Source organism: Aphanomyces invadans, assembly GCF_000520115.1.
Source record: "Aphanomyces invadans strain NJM9701 unplaced genomic scaffold supercont1.47, whole genome shotgun sequence".
NCBI lineage: Eukaryota > Oomycota > Saprolegniomycetes > Saprolegniales > Verrucalvaceae > Aphanomyces > Aphanomyces invadans.
Genome location: NW_008580192.1, coordinates 104,580 through 119,234, shown reverse-complemented (window position 1 = coordinate 119,234; position 14,655 = coordinate 104,580). Strand labels below are relative to the sequence as shown.

At 55.1% G+C, this 14,655-nt stretch overlaps 4 protein-coding genes across 4 annotated transcripts; 3 read left to right on the top strand and 1 right to left on the bottom strand.

The window, feature by feature from the left end:
- Positions 1-63: 63 nt before the first annotated feature.
- On the top strand, positions 64-2,825 carry H310_13069 (hypothetical protein). The gene is made up of 11 exons (XM_008880429.1): positions 64-283; positions 336-382; positions 431-571; positions 623-795; positions 846-1,256; positions 1,300-1,354; positions 1,405-1,608; positions 1,659-1,941; positions 1,986-2,150; positions 2,194-2,268; positions 2,314-2,825. The coding sequence occupies exons 1-11, from the start codon at positions 89-91 to the stop codon at positions 2,791-2,793; spliced, it is 2,229 nt and encodes a 742-aa protein (XP_008878651.1). The 5' UTR covers positions 64-88; the 3' UTR covers positions 2,794-2,825.
- Positions 2,775-3,256, bottom strand: H310_13068 (hypothetical protein). Its single transcript, XM_008880428.1, has 2 exons — positions 3,139-3,256; positions 2,775-3,083 (listed from the first exon to the last, which is right to left on the bottom strand). Exons 1-2 carry the CDS (start codon positions 3,197-3,199, stop codon positions 2,818-2,820), a joined length of 327 nt encoding a protein of 108 aa, XP_008878650.1. The 5' UTR covers positions 3,200-3,256; the 3' UTR covers positions 2,775-2,817.
- Positions 3,257-3,405: 149 nt separating this feature from the next.
- On the top strand, positions 3,406-6,843 carry H310_13067 (hypothetical protein). The gene is made up of 18 exons (XM_008880427.1): positions 3,406-3,495; positions 3,552-3,590; positions 3,653-3,785; positions 3,837-3,911; positions 3,959-4,065; positions 4,112-4,240; positions 4,305-4,436; positions 4,488-4,584; positions 4,636-4,672; positions 4,721-4,860; positions 4,922-5,086; positions 5,127-5,408; positions 5,459-5,676; positions 5,726-5,929; positions 5,994-6,243; positions 6,307-6,392; positions 6,444-6,574; positions 6,619-6,843. Exons 1-18 carry the CDS (start codon positions 3,448-3,450, stop codon positions 6,767-6,769), a joined length of 2,424 nt encoding a protein of 807 aa, XP_008878649.1. The 5' UTR covers positions 3,406-3,447; the 3' UTR covers positions 6,770-6,843.
- A 2,138-nt stretch (positions 6,844-8,981) lies between these two features.
- On the top strand, positions 8,982-13,646 carry H310_13066 (hypothetical protein). The gene is made up of 15 exons (XM_008880426.1): positions 8,982-9,057; positions 9,103-9,452; positions 9,516-9,595; positions 9,647-10,225; positions 10,282-10,422; positions 10,485-10,546; positions 10,602-10,656; positions 10,707-10,819; positions 10,868-11,321; positions 11,366-11,443; positions 11,493-11,612; positions 11,664-12,007; positions 12,064-12,196; positions 12,249-12,428; positions 12,486-13,646. Exons 1-15 carry the CDS (start codon positions 8,999-9,001, stop codon positions 12,654-12,656), a joined length of 2,919 nt encoding a protein of 972 aa, XP_008878648.1. The 5' UTR covers positions 8,982-8,998; the 3' UTR covers positions 12,657-13,646.
- Positions 13,647-14,655: the final 1,009 nt, after the last annotated feature.

Below are 14,655 nucleotides of genomic sequence, written 5' to 3'. Positions count from 1 at the left end.
CCTTGAAGTAGTAGTACTATACATCTAGTAGTACTAATGCTACTTGATGCCCACTTTTGGCAACAAAGGCCCAACACATCGGGGCAGGATGCGAAGCAGTCTCGCTGCACACAAGCGTGCCTTCAGGAAGAACCATGCATCGTCCAACGTAGAAGTGATTGAGTCAGCCTCATCCAAGGCGCCATTTCGTCAAGCGCGGAAGTCGGGTGTCCTGACGTTGCCGGCGAAGGGATTGACAACGTTTCCAGACGAGGCGCTGCGCTTGATGGACTTTCTCCAACCGGTATTCGACCCCCCAAGTCTTGCCGCATCCCATGCATGCTTACATCTCGTAGGACGAGAAAGGATGGGAGTGTGTGGACTTGATCAAGGTTGATCTCAGGTCGGTTGTGTTCCGACAACGTGGCAAGTTGGTTTACAAGAGTCGTAGTCACAACGAGATTGCATCGATTCCTGCAGACATTCAAGGTCTGTCGGGACTTCTTTCATTCAAGATATGCCAAAACAAGTTGGTCGAAGTGCCCCTCGAATTATTCTCGCTGACTTCGTTGGTATACCTCGACTTGAGCAAGTACAGTGAGCACACTTCCACTTGAAACGACTCGCCTGACGAAGTTTCCAGCAATTGTTTGCGAGGTCCTTTCCCTGATCCACTCGGCCGCCTGAACAACCTGAAGGAGCTTGTCTTGTCAGGCAACAAGTTGACGACCTTGCCGCCGTCAATGGGGGACCTGACCAAGTTGGAAGTTCTGCGACTAGAGGACAATTCGCTCACTGGGTTTCCCGACTCCTTCGGTGCGCTGGTCTATATTCTCACGGTCGTGTAGGCCCAACGTAATGGACAGGAGGGCTCCAAAAGCTTCAAACGTTGACGGCACAAAACAACAACATTGATAGGATTCCCCTGTCGTTCAAGGACCTCCGACAGATCGCGACGCTCGACTTGAGCAAAAATCAAATTACGAGCCTCATCGGGTGCTTGAAGAACAACGAAAGACTCAAGTTTTTGGATTTGCGCCAAAATCGACTCGGCACATTCCCAGAGCTCCCATATGAGTGCACGTTGGATACGCTCTTCCTCGGATTCAACCAGCTCACGACCATTAACGCCGAGTCTCTCGTGCGGGCGAAGGATCACTTGACTATTCTCGACATCCGCGACAACAAGCTGGCTGTATTGCCTGACGATATTTGTCAGCTCCATCGGCTCAAGACACTGGACGTGTCAAATAATGACCTCTCGGACCTCCCACCAGGTAACGTACGAGGTGTGCAATTCAAATTGTTATATTCTCCTAGGCTTGGGTTATTTGGTTCATCTGCACCATATCCTCACGGACGGCAACTCGATGCGGTAGCGTACACTACGCACACTTGTATTCGCTTAAATTGAATGCTCCCCAGGGCAATTCGACGAACAGTCCTATCGTCTGGGTGCGAGCCCCTCAAAAAGTACTTGCGCACGCGTGGAAAGCCCCCGGCTGGAGTAAACGCACTTGACGAAGAATTTGACGAGTTCCAGCAAGAGCCGGTGGTTACCGACGTCGAACTGGGTTACGTTTTGCGGGATGCGTCAGCGTCTGGGACGCTCGAGCTCTCTGACAAAAAGTACGCAACCACACTCCATGAGCCTTAACGAGCATTCGTTGCTTGAATAGGTTTTCCAAAGTACCGTTGGACTTTTGGCGACGAGACCCAATGGTGGAGAAGCTACAAGTACTCGACTTGTCCAAGAATGGCCTAGCCCTCGTTCTCTTTGATGTGGCTACATGCGTGAACTTGCACACGTTGGTTCTCGACGATAACGTGCTTGAGAGTGTTCCAGAATCGATCCGTCAGCTCGCCCACTTGCATACCCTGCGCCTCCGCAAGAACAACCTCGTGGAATCCACGGTCGATCCCATCCTCGGCCCCGGCACGCCGCTGTCGTTTCGTCTTAAAGTATGTACCAGCTCGTCGGACGAGGACTCTTGAATCCTTTGTAGGAACTCGACCTTCGCAACAACTCGCTGCGTTGTGTTCCCAGTGGCATCGCCAATCTCTCGGCTTTGCAAACCCTGCTGCTCTCGTTCAATCAGATCTCGACGCTGGACAATGTGGATTGGTCCCGCCTGGTGAATTTATTTCAACTGAGCGTCGCGGACAACAAGGTGACCAAATTCAGTTCGTTTTCTTCCTAACGTGATGGCATAGCTGGTGTCCCTGGGCAACTTGTACCACCTGCCAAAGCTAACGTCGCTGTCTATCGAAAACAACAGCTTGACCCAGGTATGTCCCGCATCCGAGTTGCGCCGTGTCCACCAAGTGTGATAGATCCCGGGGGAATTGGGGCTGATGAAACTCAAAACTCTCGCCATGAATGGCAATCCCCAGCGCACCGTTCGCATGGCGACATTGAACAAGGGCATCGACGACTTGCTACTCTTCCTGCGCAATAAACTGACCCCTGCAGAGATCGAAGCTTTTTCGGCGCCGCATGCCATCAGTGAACCCAGCCCCACTAAAATCCCGACAAAAAGCTCTCCCCCATTAGTGAAGCCCCCGGCACCGTCATGTGTCGTCGACGCGCCACCTCCTCGACCTGCTGAGGCACCAGAAGTGACCCAGCCAGCCCAACCCAGAGGCACGGATGACAAAGGCCAGGGTACTTCTGCGATCGATGCCCGCATTGCTACATTGTCCGAGCAGTTGGAAGACCACGGACTCTCAGCGGCCAAACGCTATGCTCTGAAGAAAGATTTGGCCAAAGCGCGGGCAGAAAAGATCCGCGAAAGTCGCAAAGGAATCAGCTAGAGTAAATGAAATATTCAGAGGGACTTAAACGATGCGGTTGCTTTGAAGGTTGGCGTTGAGACCGGCATTGATCTCGCTTCGCTTGGACCAATAGTTGCGCTTGTGTAAACAGCATTCGACGAAGAAGCCCGCAACAGCCACCACGCCGATAGCCACCCCGGCGTACACCACGCCAGGCAAACCAGCTTCCTTGCTCTTGCTGACGGGCAGAGTCACAACAGGGCCAGTAACGTTAAAGTTGGTGCTGTTTGAGTTGTCCACGATCGACGAGTTGACTTCGGCTGAGGCAACTACAAAAGCGCTTCAGCACAACGGCATGGAGGACTCCAACAGCTCAGCGTATACCAGATTGAATAGATACCATAATCACAGCAAACAGCAAGGAAGCGGCATAACTTGGCACCATGGCGGAAGGACTTGTTTGCGCCCGGCGTCCCCTGAAGCAGTGTAATTCCGGCTTTATGCATTCATTCCAGCATTGCTTGCTACTGAGAGCAGCTAGTATTACTAAATGCTTGTGATGCCTTAAAGCATGACAAGTTTTGTTAGTAGTACTTTTGACAAGTTAGTTTGTCATAATAGTCAAAACGATTAATTAAACTATTTTGACAGCTTCCGCGCACTAGAGGTGTGCTAAAAGGACCTGTCGTCGAGATGAGGCAACGCAACTGCTCCAGCGTCCGCGCGTCGATGGACTTCTCTGTGCGAATATGGCATTCTTTCATCCAGCTTCAATGCATTGTCTCACATAGCGCTAGGGTCCATTGAATGCCGTGTCCGTGTCGCACAGCCAAAAGGTACTTGCCATACACATCGGATGCCGTTGAGAACTCCATTGGAATCGTTTTTGCTCACGTAGTTGATTGCTGTGGGAGGGCGAGATGTCCTCAAGATTGTATCCCTGGAACCCACGGGATTCGTGGAGAAGAAGAACTTGCGATCGGCCAAGTCCAATTTGAATTTCAGCACGAACGACATCCGATGGCATCCACGTACACGAACCATGCATTTGCTCTGAAGGCTGACCGTGTTGGAGCTTGTAGAGTCGGACTCTGTGCTGGCAACTGCTGCCACAAATGGATTCCTTGTCTTATGGGACGTCCAGCACAAGCTGCAGAGTACCTTGTCCGTGCATGACGTAATAGTCAACGTTCTGTATCGTTAGAGCGCGAGTACAAAGCGCATGACCGTGCTGTCAATCGTATCTGCTGGCACCCCACCGACCCCAACTTGCTCTTGAGCGCTTCGCAGGATGGCTTGATCAAGCTTTGGGTAGCTCGTTGATGTGGCGGTGGTGGTGTAGTCACTTTTGGACTAGGACCAGCGCAACAAGGGGATTCCCACCACCGTATTCCACCAGCAAAAATCCGAGAGCGTTCGAGACGTGAAATTCCATGTGTTCGAAGACACGAAATTTGCGGCTGCTTTTGAGAACGGATCGGTCGAAGTATCGAGAGCTGCATACGCCGACAGTCAAGAGTTTGTTGATCGGATGACGGTGTGTGGTGTAGATTTGGGATCTGCGCAACCATAAGCAGCCCGAAACAAAGTTCACGGCGCACCAGGGGCACATTCTGTCACTAGACTGGCACCCTACCAAGGGCCGGGTGATCGCCACGGGGTCGCGCGACCGAAGCGTCAAGGTATGCCCACGCGCCACTTGTTGCCGAGATTCCTCAACCCCTGTGGCCTAGATTTGGGACCTGTCGGACGCTAGTAAACCCTTCACGAGTCAAACGATTGCGCTGATCGCAAATGCCGGGCGCATTCAGTGGCGTCCAGACTACGCAGGTAGGAAGCATCGACAATGGTGCGGCGTGCGTGCGGTTGACGAATGCTTAGATCACATTGCGACGAGCTCGTCCATCACTGACAGCAGGTACAACACAACAACGCGCTTCCGCAGCTGCATGCGCTACCGTTGTAGAATTAACGTGTGGGATGTCCAGCGGCCATTTGTGCCGCTGGCGTGTTTGCACGGCCACGCAGACATCGTATCGGATTTCCAGTGGTTCGATACGCCGCTGGGACCTCCTTCGTTTGGACCCTCTGACGCCGTCGGCGGTGGTGAGTCGCTTTGTAGATGGCATCGAGTTGAAACTTGCCTGACGACGCCATCGTTTTCAAGACTATGATGGATATCGCTACTGGCAGCACGTGCTCGCGTGCTCGAAAGACAAGACGCTCAAACTTCACTCGCTTGCGGACGCGATCAAACCCCATCAATCGATGCACTCGGTGGCGTTAGCGATGAACATCTCTGGCCACGTCGTGTCATCCCACGACGACATTGGTATGCTCGTCATGACCCTTTCTTCGTGACGTGATGCTAGATCGGTCGTGTGCGTCGTTGCTGATTCACCAGCACGAGAGCTCGTTGAACCCGCTGTTTAGCGTCTCGAATAAATCGTTGACGATGCAGCACCCTCCTCGTAAAGTCAAGTCTGCCGCCAACCTGGCGCCGTCGATTCCACGCATTCCGTCCTTCAAGGGGGTCGCCACGAAACGCAATGTGTCTTCTGGGTCGTTGCCGAACGCGAATTCGTATTCCGTGACGAGTGAAGCAAGTGCACTGTCGAGCGCGCATCCCGAGTCGTCCGCCGGCGTGCCGCAAGGTACGGTCTGCCTTTGCAGAGTCGCATTGACAATGGGGGTTTGTTTGCAGCATTGATCCACGCGTCGTCGTTTGAGAATTCAATGTCGGCCGAGCAATTGAAAAACATGCTCGACGATCCCACCACCACGTCGTCGTCGTTGTGTTTGGCTGGCGAAGAGATGCGACCGCAAACGTTTGGATTTAACCAGCAAGTGTTCACCTTCCTCGCTCAGACGTATGAGCTGCACGGACCGTCGTTCCACGCGATTTGCGCCCACAACGCCCGGGTACGTTGCTCTTTTCTGACGCCATCCTTGTACATCAATGACAACGTAGGCAGCAGCTGTCGCTGGGTGCATGCATCTCAGCAAGACATGGATCATCTTGGAGATATTGTACGAGAAACGAACGAATGCCACGAGCCATAAGGAGCTCGCGCCGCCATCCAACGGCACGACGGAGGCGCAGCAAGGCGGTCCGGCCCACGGCAACCAAACATCCACTCTGCTGGCCCAGCTGGACGAAGTGAACCCGATGCATGTAACGATGCCGCGTCATCCATTTCACGACGACGATGAGCGCCGACGTTTCTCGCCGTGTGTAGGGGGTTGAAGCATATCCGTACGACGAGGCAAAGGAGTTGATGGTGGCGTCGCCAAAGTCACAAACGTACGGGAAGAGCGCAGACGTGTCTCGCATCCAAGATATTCTCCTGAAAGAGCTCTTGGAGTACTATTCTGAAGCGGGCGACGTTCAATCTTGCACGACGATCTCGGCCGCCATGAGTTACGTCACGAGCATCGAGACGCTTATGGGCAAGGGGTGGCTGCAGCAAGTGTACATGCACTACATCGGTGCGCCACCGACTCTACATGGATCATCTGCGCTGTGTTGGCTAACCAGATGATACGATGCAGACCTCCTCCATCAATTGCAGCTCTACTCTGTCGCGAACGACATGGTCAAGAACTGCCCGGACGTTGGCATCAAGCAGATGAACATGGTATTGCTTCGTCTGCCTAAAGGAAGGGTAGTTGTTCATCTCGTGAAACAGAAAGCCACGACCATCTACACGTCGTGCTCCAAATGCACCAAAGCGATCGAAGCGCTGCCGCCCAAAATTGCCAAGGTCGCCAAGAAAGCTCTCTGTTCAAACTGTTTCAACGTGACGGTTTGTGCGCTGTGGTATGTGGCGTCTGTGTGCGATTTTCGCATCATCGCCTGCGTAGCGAACTGCCCGTGTCGGGGCTATATGCCTGGTGCCCCGTGTGCTCTCATGGCGGCCATCTCGACCACATGCACGATTGGTTTGCCACCGAGCAATTGTGTCCCACGGGATGCTCCCATGTGTGCGCGCCGTACATGTTTCTGCGGTCCTAGTGTTGACAGGAAGGTCCATCACAATGGAACGTAAAGAAAGAGAATTCCTGGGACCCGTGCGATTTGGTGCTGCGTCATGATGCGTTGAAGGCGTGTGCTTTTGAACATGTAGCTCTTGACGCGCTAGGCATCACCACTTTCTGCGTGACGGCGAAAGTCTTCGATGGCCGATATGGGTTCCGTTACATTGTATAGGTAACGGCGCCGCCGACGCGGCACTCGAGGAAGTCGAGGCCGGCGATGAGCGGACGGCACGTGATGGAGCAGGTCGTGCAGAAGGTGCGAAACGAACGAGATCGCCTTGACGCGCAAAAGGAAGCCGAAAAGATTGCCAGTCGTGACTACGCACGGAGTGTGATCAAGTTGGTTGCGTTGGAAAGCGCCGAAACGAAAGCGTTTGCAGCGTACACGGGCACGCACTTGTGTTCCTGACGCGATGACTCTGCTGACGACGTTGTGATTAGCAAAACAAGCCGTGATGGCAGAGTATTCGAACATCATGGATGCGCTCATGACGCTCGAGGAGGATTTCCAGCGGACGCGGTGCTCCGCTGGCCTCGTCAAGGACAAGTAAGGAAGGCTTGACTACATTCGGGGGTGACGATGGAGCTTTCGATCTAGACTGAAAAAGACCACGATGCTTCACGAAGCCAAAGCCAAGCGCGACGCGGCGAGTCGCCCGCTGAAAGATCGTCTCAAGGAACTCGTGCCGGAGGAGAAGATGGTCGTCGCACCACCACGAGTTCCCGGGAAGCAACTGTCGACTGCCGAGTACAAAGCGAACATGGACTCGATCCGTCGAATTTGGGGCAACAGGAAATCAATGCTGGATCCGCTCAGAGCCGACTTGGAGGTGCGCGATGTCCTCGACCTCACTCGTCCCATCCTGTTTCAGGTGGGAAAGCTGTGCCAAGCGATCGGGGAAGAAGCCAAAGCGGTCAAGCACTTCATGAAAGCTGTTGGGCCGTACGTAAAGAAGAAGAATCTGGTGGTGGAGCCGACGCAAGACGAGTGGCAGCAAATCAAGCACAGCGAACATGCCCGTGTATAGGCGACAGCACCTTCAGAGACGTCTTCATGCCGGATGTTCGTAGATGCGTGAAGCGCATTTCTTGCTGTTTCACATTTTCCTCAAGACAAAGGACAGGAAAGCCACCCATGGTTTGTCCTAAAAATGTCCTGCAGGGTGGCATTGAGGTTTGATCTGTGTAGCCCACATGAGCGCCTACCTCGACTTGTCTGACGGACATGAACGGATCAAGGCGCTCACGTACTTGGAACAGTGCGCCTGCCAAGAGCGATTCAAGTGCTGATGAGTCGTGTAGACTTCTAAGCAAGCACAGCGGTGTGGACGAGATCGAGCCACCCAAGAATCGCACCGTGTTCGAGTCGATTTTGGTGTCGCGCACCCTTGGCAGGTGGCGACACGAAAGTCATGCCGTGCTGGATTAACCCGAGTGATGCAGACTTCCAGATTTGCGACTGTCCATACTCCAAGAGCTCCACACACACTTCCCCAACGATTCATGTCATCCACCCGTTCTGCTCGTGGACTTTTAAACGTCACATTTTGTGTTGTGTAGACGTGCTCGAGTCACTGGGCCAACTTGGCGTTCGCCTTGGGGACTTTGGTGAAGCCAGGAAGACGATTGAAAAGTTTGTGGCGTTGCCGCACGTTGCAAAGATGCCTCTCTACGCCGACGTGTTGGAGTACACCCCACAGCCACACTTTCGATCGTCGTCGCAGGGCAAATTACGGTCGAATGTCGACAAATGATTTGCCAACGCTTGAATCGATCGAGACGCAACATCGCTGGAGCCGCCAGAGTTCTGGCCGGGGCGAATCGCCACATTGGAAATCAAGGCAAGGCGACCTCTTCATACGATAGCCAATGCTCGCCGTGGACAAGCAGCTTGGCAGTCCGAGGTGGCTTGGTGGGGAGGGTGTTGCCAGACTGAATCCCCTGGTGCCATCGCTGGGCAAATGCGTTCGGCAGACTTCGTCTAAACAGTTCGCATACATCAACGGTGCTTCCTCGGATGCAAATACGCACTCGGTCGGATGCCGGGACCAGCATCATCCGCAGAGCCGTCCTCTTCTGGCGCTGTCCGCGGAGGGCCGCAATGTTTCGTCAATTATATTTCAACGACAGCAAAAAGTTCACAAGAGACGAAATAGTTCAGTTTGGGAGAGTTAATTCGACCTGAATGGCCTTCGAGACCAATAAAATGAGCGTCTTGCATGAGGTGGCGCCACATGCGCTGTCCTTGGAGCAATGGCTGCACAAGTATGACGCATTCGACACTAGAATGCAGCTGAACTCGTGCCCTAGGTCGATCGGACACGAAGCATGGATGGAAGGAAATGCGAAGATGCAGTCGCTGCTCCAGCAAACGTTCGTGGCGCGCCGAGCCCACTTGAAAGCGCCCGATGCGGCCGTGGGCTACTCCCGAGACGTGACGATGACGCAGACTGACATCGTTGAGAGCGTCATCAGCACACTCTTGCAACGGAAGCGCTACGGCAAGGACAAGTCGACCAACTTGTTGGCGCTAGGGTACGGCGTCGCCAGCCCCGGGTCGAACAACCACTTTCTGAGGAATGACATGACGTGCTACCATCCGAACACACTCGTGGCGAAACTCAAATCAAACGAATGGGTGCAACTCCACAGCCACCTCGGTGCGTGTGTGCGTGCAATGGCGCTTGGAATCGATCTGACTGCTGCTGCTACTTCTCGCGCAGGAGACGACGTCATGAAAGACATCCTCCTCAACCACAACGTATTTGTACGGATGGAGAGCACGACAGATTGCTACATCCAGGTACAACGTCGAGCACTTGTGAAGGCTTGTACTGATGGCAAGCGGATTTAGCTAGCCGGCGACAACGTGCGGTTTGCAGTGCGGTCGCCCACAAGCGCAGACAGTTCCATCAACATTCGCCGGGTCATGTTTGCTCAAGGGCATGCGAAGCAAGTGTCATTCCAGTCGACGCACGTATTAGCACCGCCAGTGCCTTCCACTCTCGCAGCCAGACGAGTGGTGGCCAGTATATTGTGCTTGAAAAGCACCAAACGGTTGGACCGGCGATGCCAGAAGTTGGTGCCGATCGTTCTCGACATGATGGCAAGGTTCAAACAGTGCGACATTGGCGGGTCTGTTCGTCGACTGTGTCCCATCCCAAGCGAGTGTAAAGCGATTCTGTCCACGTGCCGTCGCGATCGCAGTACGACCGAACGACGCCCAGCACTGGAAACCCCCTGGACGACCAAAGACGTCGAGTTGGAGGACGAAGGGTTTGCCAGCCAAGATGACTGTAGCACGTCTGCCAACTCTCGAAAAAGAAAACGAAGCTTGGTCGCGGACAGTTCCAAGCCGGCCAAGTGCGCCAACCGATTGTCCTGTCAAGCCACCATTGCTGACCTGCTTCAGTTTTCAACGCCCAAGGACAACGTGCGTGAATGGGGCCGTGTTTTGTGGCGCGCCCTACTCCCATGCACTCTGTCTAGGTCTACGAGTGCGTCCGGTTCGTTTTGGATGCCGTGCTGCCCAAACAACTCTGGGGATGCTCGAAAAACCACACGTGTTTTCTCCAACTCGTGCGAACGTATCTGTTCTCGCACATGCACGATGTGCATGGGCTAAATGGGGTACGATATGGCTCTGCGCGCAGTGTTTGTGTGGAAGGGTCATGATATCCATCTCCATGTAGGCGGTGAACGCCATGGCCGTGACACGGATACCATGGATGCAGCTGCACGCACGCTCAAAGTGGTATCGAATCCGTCTTGCCCATGTTCTTACATGCTGACCCAAGTGGTTCGTGCAGCGTGCCAACGGAAGCAACGAAACGGAAGCGCATGCTGTTGCTGATTGTGTCCTGGGTACGCTGCCCGAGACATGATGAGCGCGTGCCGTTTTCACGAGATTGCAGATTTGGAGCGACCTGATCGACCCGATGCTTCGCAATTACTTTTACATGACCACGACCGAGGGTCATTTCAACCACGTCGTGTACTACCGCCATTCGGTGTGGACCGCCATCGCGTACGTGTATCCTGTGACCCGAAAACGCTGAGCACGTACGAGTTGTAGAGGTCTTGGCAAGGTCGAGTTGGCTCACGGCCACTTGCAGCCCGTCGCGACTGTGCCAAAGTCGAAAACGATCTCGACGATTCGATTTCAGCCAAAGCCACACGGTGTTCGACCGATTGTGAATCTATCTCGCAAACCGCACGGTGGTGTGTCTATCAATCGCACGTTGCGGCTCGTTCACCACGTGCTGCGGCACGAGTGCACCATGGCAACTCTCGGCGCGACGGTAGCCAACATGAACGACATTCGCGCAAAGTTGGACTTGTTTCGGGCGCGTTGGGCCGCTGCAAACAACCCGCCGCTGTATTTTGTCACGGTCGACATTGCCCGCTGCTTTGACACGATCCGTTCCCGCCGGCTGCTAAAGATGCTCCCTCGTTTACTCACGCAAGACCGGTACATGGTTCGGCGGCACTACCTGGTGCAGTCGACCAAAGCCGGGGTCCGCTACAAGGTAGAGCGCGCGACCCGGCGCTGCAATTGAAAGGCCTTGTATAGACTTGTACCGCGGTGTTGGTGCCGTCGGAGTTGACACGGTTCGAGCAACTCGCAGCGTCGGCAGCTTCCAAACATTCGGTACACGGCTCGCACGGTTCCTTTGCTTTCCACAGCGGTCATGCGGTAGGTGCACATTGATGGCGTCGTATACGACTACGTCCACCGGCGCGACCTGCTCAAGCTCGTGGAAGACCACTTGTGTGCCAACTACGTCTCAATCGAGTCGGACCTGTTTTTGCAAAAGGAGGCAAGCGGCGCGATGAAATGCACGGCCGCTGGATTTTTGGTTGCCACGTAGGGAATCCCTCAAGGGTCCGTGCTGTCATCGTTGCTGTGCAATATTTACTATGCCGACTTTGAGAAGAACGTGCTCCGTCCCCGCATTCCCGTCGTGGCTGGGCAAGACCTCTTGCTTCGATACACGGACGATTTTCTGCTGCTTACGTCCAACCGGCAGAACGCCATCAAGTTTGAAGCGATCATGCATCGAGGCACCAAGAAATACGGATGCCACGTCAACCCTCGCAAGACGCAAACCAACTTGCACGATGCGTCGCAGGTTCTCCACTGGTGCGGCCTCACGATAGACCCAGCGACCTTGGCCGTGCACTCCAACTATGCCAAGTACACGGCGTCCCCTGGGTACTGCTACTACTACGCGCTGCCCTCTCGACGTTCACTTGTGGTGATGATGGCAGGTCGCTCCGAAACACCATGTTTCTGGACACGATTCGTCCACTCCATGCCTGGTTGTTTCAACATTTGTTTGCAGCCGTTCAATTTCGATGCCACCCGATCCACTTTGCCGCGCAGTCGCCGCACACTTGCCAAGTACAGATATATGCGGTCGTGCATGTCTCGATGCACACGCATGTCGATGTAGGTGAATATGTACCACATCATGGCGGTGGTCGCGGCCAAGTTGGCGTACATCTTGCGCTGCCTTCCCAAGCGAAATCGTCGATGGAACGTGGAGTTTCTACATCGGGGACTGCTGCAGCTGTGGCGCAAACTGTTTGATCGCATTCGCCAAGCATGCCCGACTGCCATGACGTGGACCGAGGTGATGCGCGCGTCGATTTTCAACGCGTGGTTGACGTCGAATACTTGTTGATGGCAGGTCCGGGGCATGGGTCTGCACGCCGCCATCCATGCGTGGACGAAACAAAACACCATGGCCCCCCTCGTGGGTCGATTCACAAGCGACTGGACAGCCCTGCCACCTGCTGTCCGTGGCCTCACCGACGAGTTGGCGACGACTCCGATGAGTGCATTCATTCAAGAGTTGTAAATCGAGTCGTGATCTCTGGTGCTTTGGACAGGTCGCGGGGTTTGTCGCCTGCGTGGTTGCTGACACGTGCGAGCGACGGGTATGTCTTGACGAGCCACTCGACGCACTCGGCGCGACCGTATCGCACCGCTTCATGAAGGGGATTGTTTCCTTGAAAATCGCAGTCCCTCGTCCCGATCGGAAACAACTCGAGGATGCAGATATGGCCGTGGCGCGCTGCATACGCGGCGTACGTGCGCCCCATCCAATCCCGCAACGTGGCAAACGATGGGCACAACTGGATCAGTCGATCGACGACGACGGCATGGCCGCGCTCGGCGGCTCGGTGAATGGCGGTGGCATGGCCTGGTCCGTGCAACGTTATGGAAGCTGGACATGACTCGTACAGCGCCAGCAAGACCTGTTTGGAACGGGTGAATGGAAGAATCGCTCGTGTCCGAATGTCCTCACGTCAAGATGACCATACGTGGCCGCAAAGTACGCTGGATACCACCGCTTGGACGTCATGCGACTCGGATCTGCGCCAGCATCGAGCAAAAGGCGCGCCACACGAGCATGGCCGTAGCGGGCGGCCTGCACAAGTGCCGTGTACTCGTCGTCATCTTGCATGTCGACGTCGGCGACTGTCACCAGATACTCGACGACCCGCACTTGATTGTAGCCCGCTGCAAAGTATAGCGCCGTCTTGCCATGTTCGTCCGGCTCGTTGACGTTTCCGCCGCCCGAGACAAACGTCTCTAGCGACGCAATGTCGCCGAGCCAGGCCGCGCGCCAAATATCGAGCGGTTGCAGGTTCCGGCAATCTGTCCACGACAAGTTGCGCGAGGCGATTTGGTCGTGGATGGTCGGCAGTCGTGCCGGGGGAACGAGCGGAAGGACGACGCGATGGTTTTGCGCCGCAACACGTTTCTCGAGCACGACCAGACTGCGCGTCCATGCCGCCGCCTCGATCGAGTCGTCCATAAAGTGAACGCCGCACTCGATCACGTCTATGATGGAGACGTTGGTGCCACCGACCGCAGTCGTCAAGTACGACACCAGATTCGCCCTGTGGTTTGACGGGCCGCACACGAAAAACACCAGACGACCACCGGGGGCGACGTGGGGGCTCCATACGTGTACGAGCTCAGCTACAAACTGATCGTCGAACCTGCTCATCGCGTCGCCCGGCTCGTTGGTTCCAAACGTGCGAATGCCGTACGGCGGGTCGGACACGATAGCGTCGACCTGCCACGACTTTCTCCACATGGACCACCGGGCGTCGCACAAGGAAATCTCGGGCCAGGCAAACTGAAACGCGTCGAAATTGGCTTGAATGTTGCGCCCTGGCCCTTCGCCGCGCAGGGTGGGCTCCGACACGTCTTGGGCGAGGCCCAAGCCTACAGGATCGTGTATGGCATGGTCGTGGGACAAGCGGGAGCGCTTACCCATGCCAAAGTACGCGCACGCGAGCAGCACACCGCAAGATCCGGCAAACGGGTCCAATACGGTGTCCCCTTTCGTCGTGCGAGCTAGGTTGGCCATGACAAACGCGAGTTCCGGGTCCATCGTGGTGACCCCTGTGTACGGTCGCTGGTTCAGCGAAAACGTGGCTGCGATTCCTCCGCCGATCCGGCCACCGCGACCTCCGCTGGAAGGCGAGAGACCGCTGGCCACAAGGAAACCCAAACATGCCGACTTGTCACCGATCAACAAGGTTAGTGCAGTGCATTTGTCGACCTTCTTGGCTGCGAGGAACGCTGGGGTGTCCATGGCTGCAAACCGCCCGAGGGCAGTTGCTTTGTCCTTTGGGCTGCGCAATCTCTTTCGAACAGACTTGACAGCCACTTGGTTGGCGGTTGCACTGCTTTGGAAGCAGGCAGGGTATGCTGCCTCGAACCACTGCGCCAAGGCGGCAACTTGCGGGTGGAGTTGGTCGTCGACGACAGTATGGGCAGACTGGACGAGGACGCTTCTCGAGATAATGGACACGATGGCTTCCTACAACGCGACTGATCAT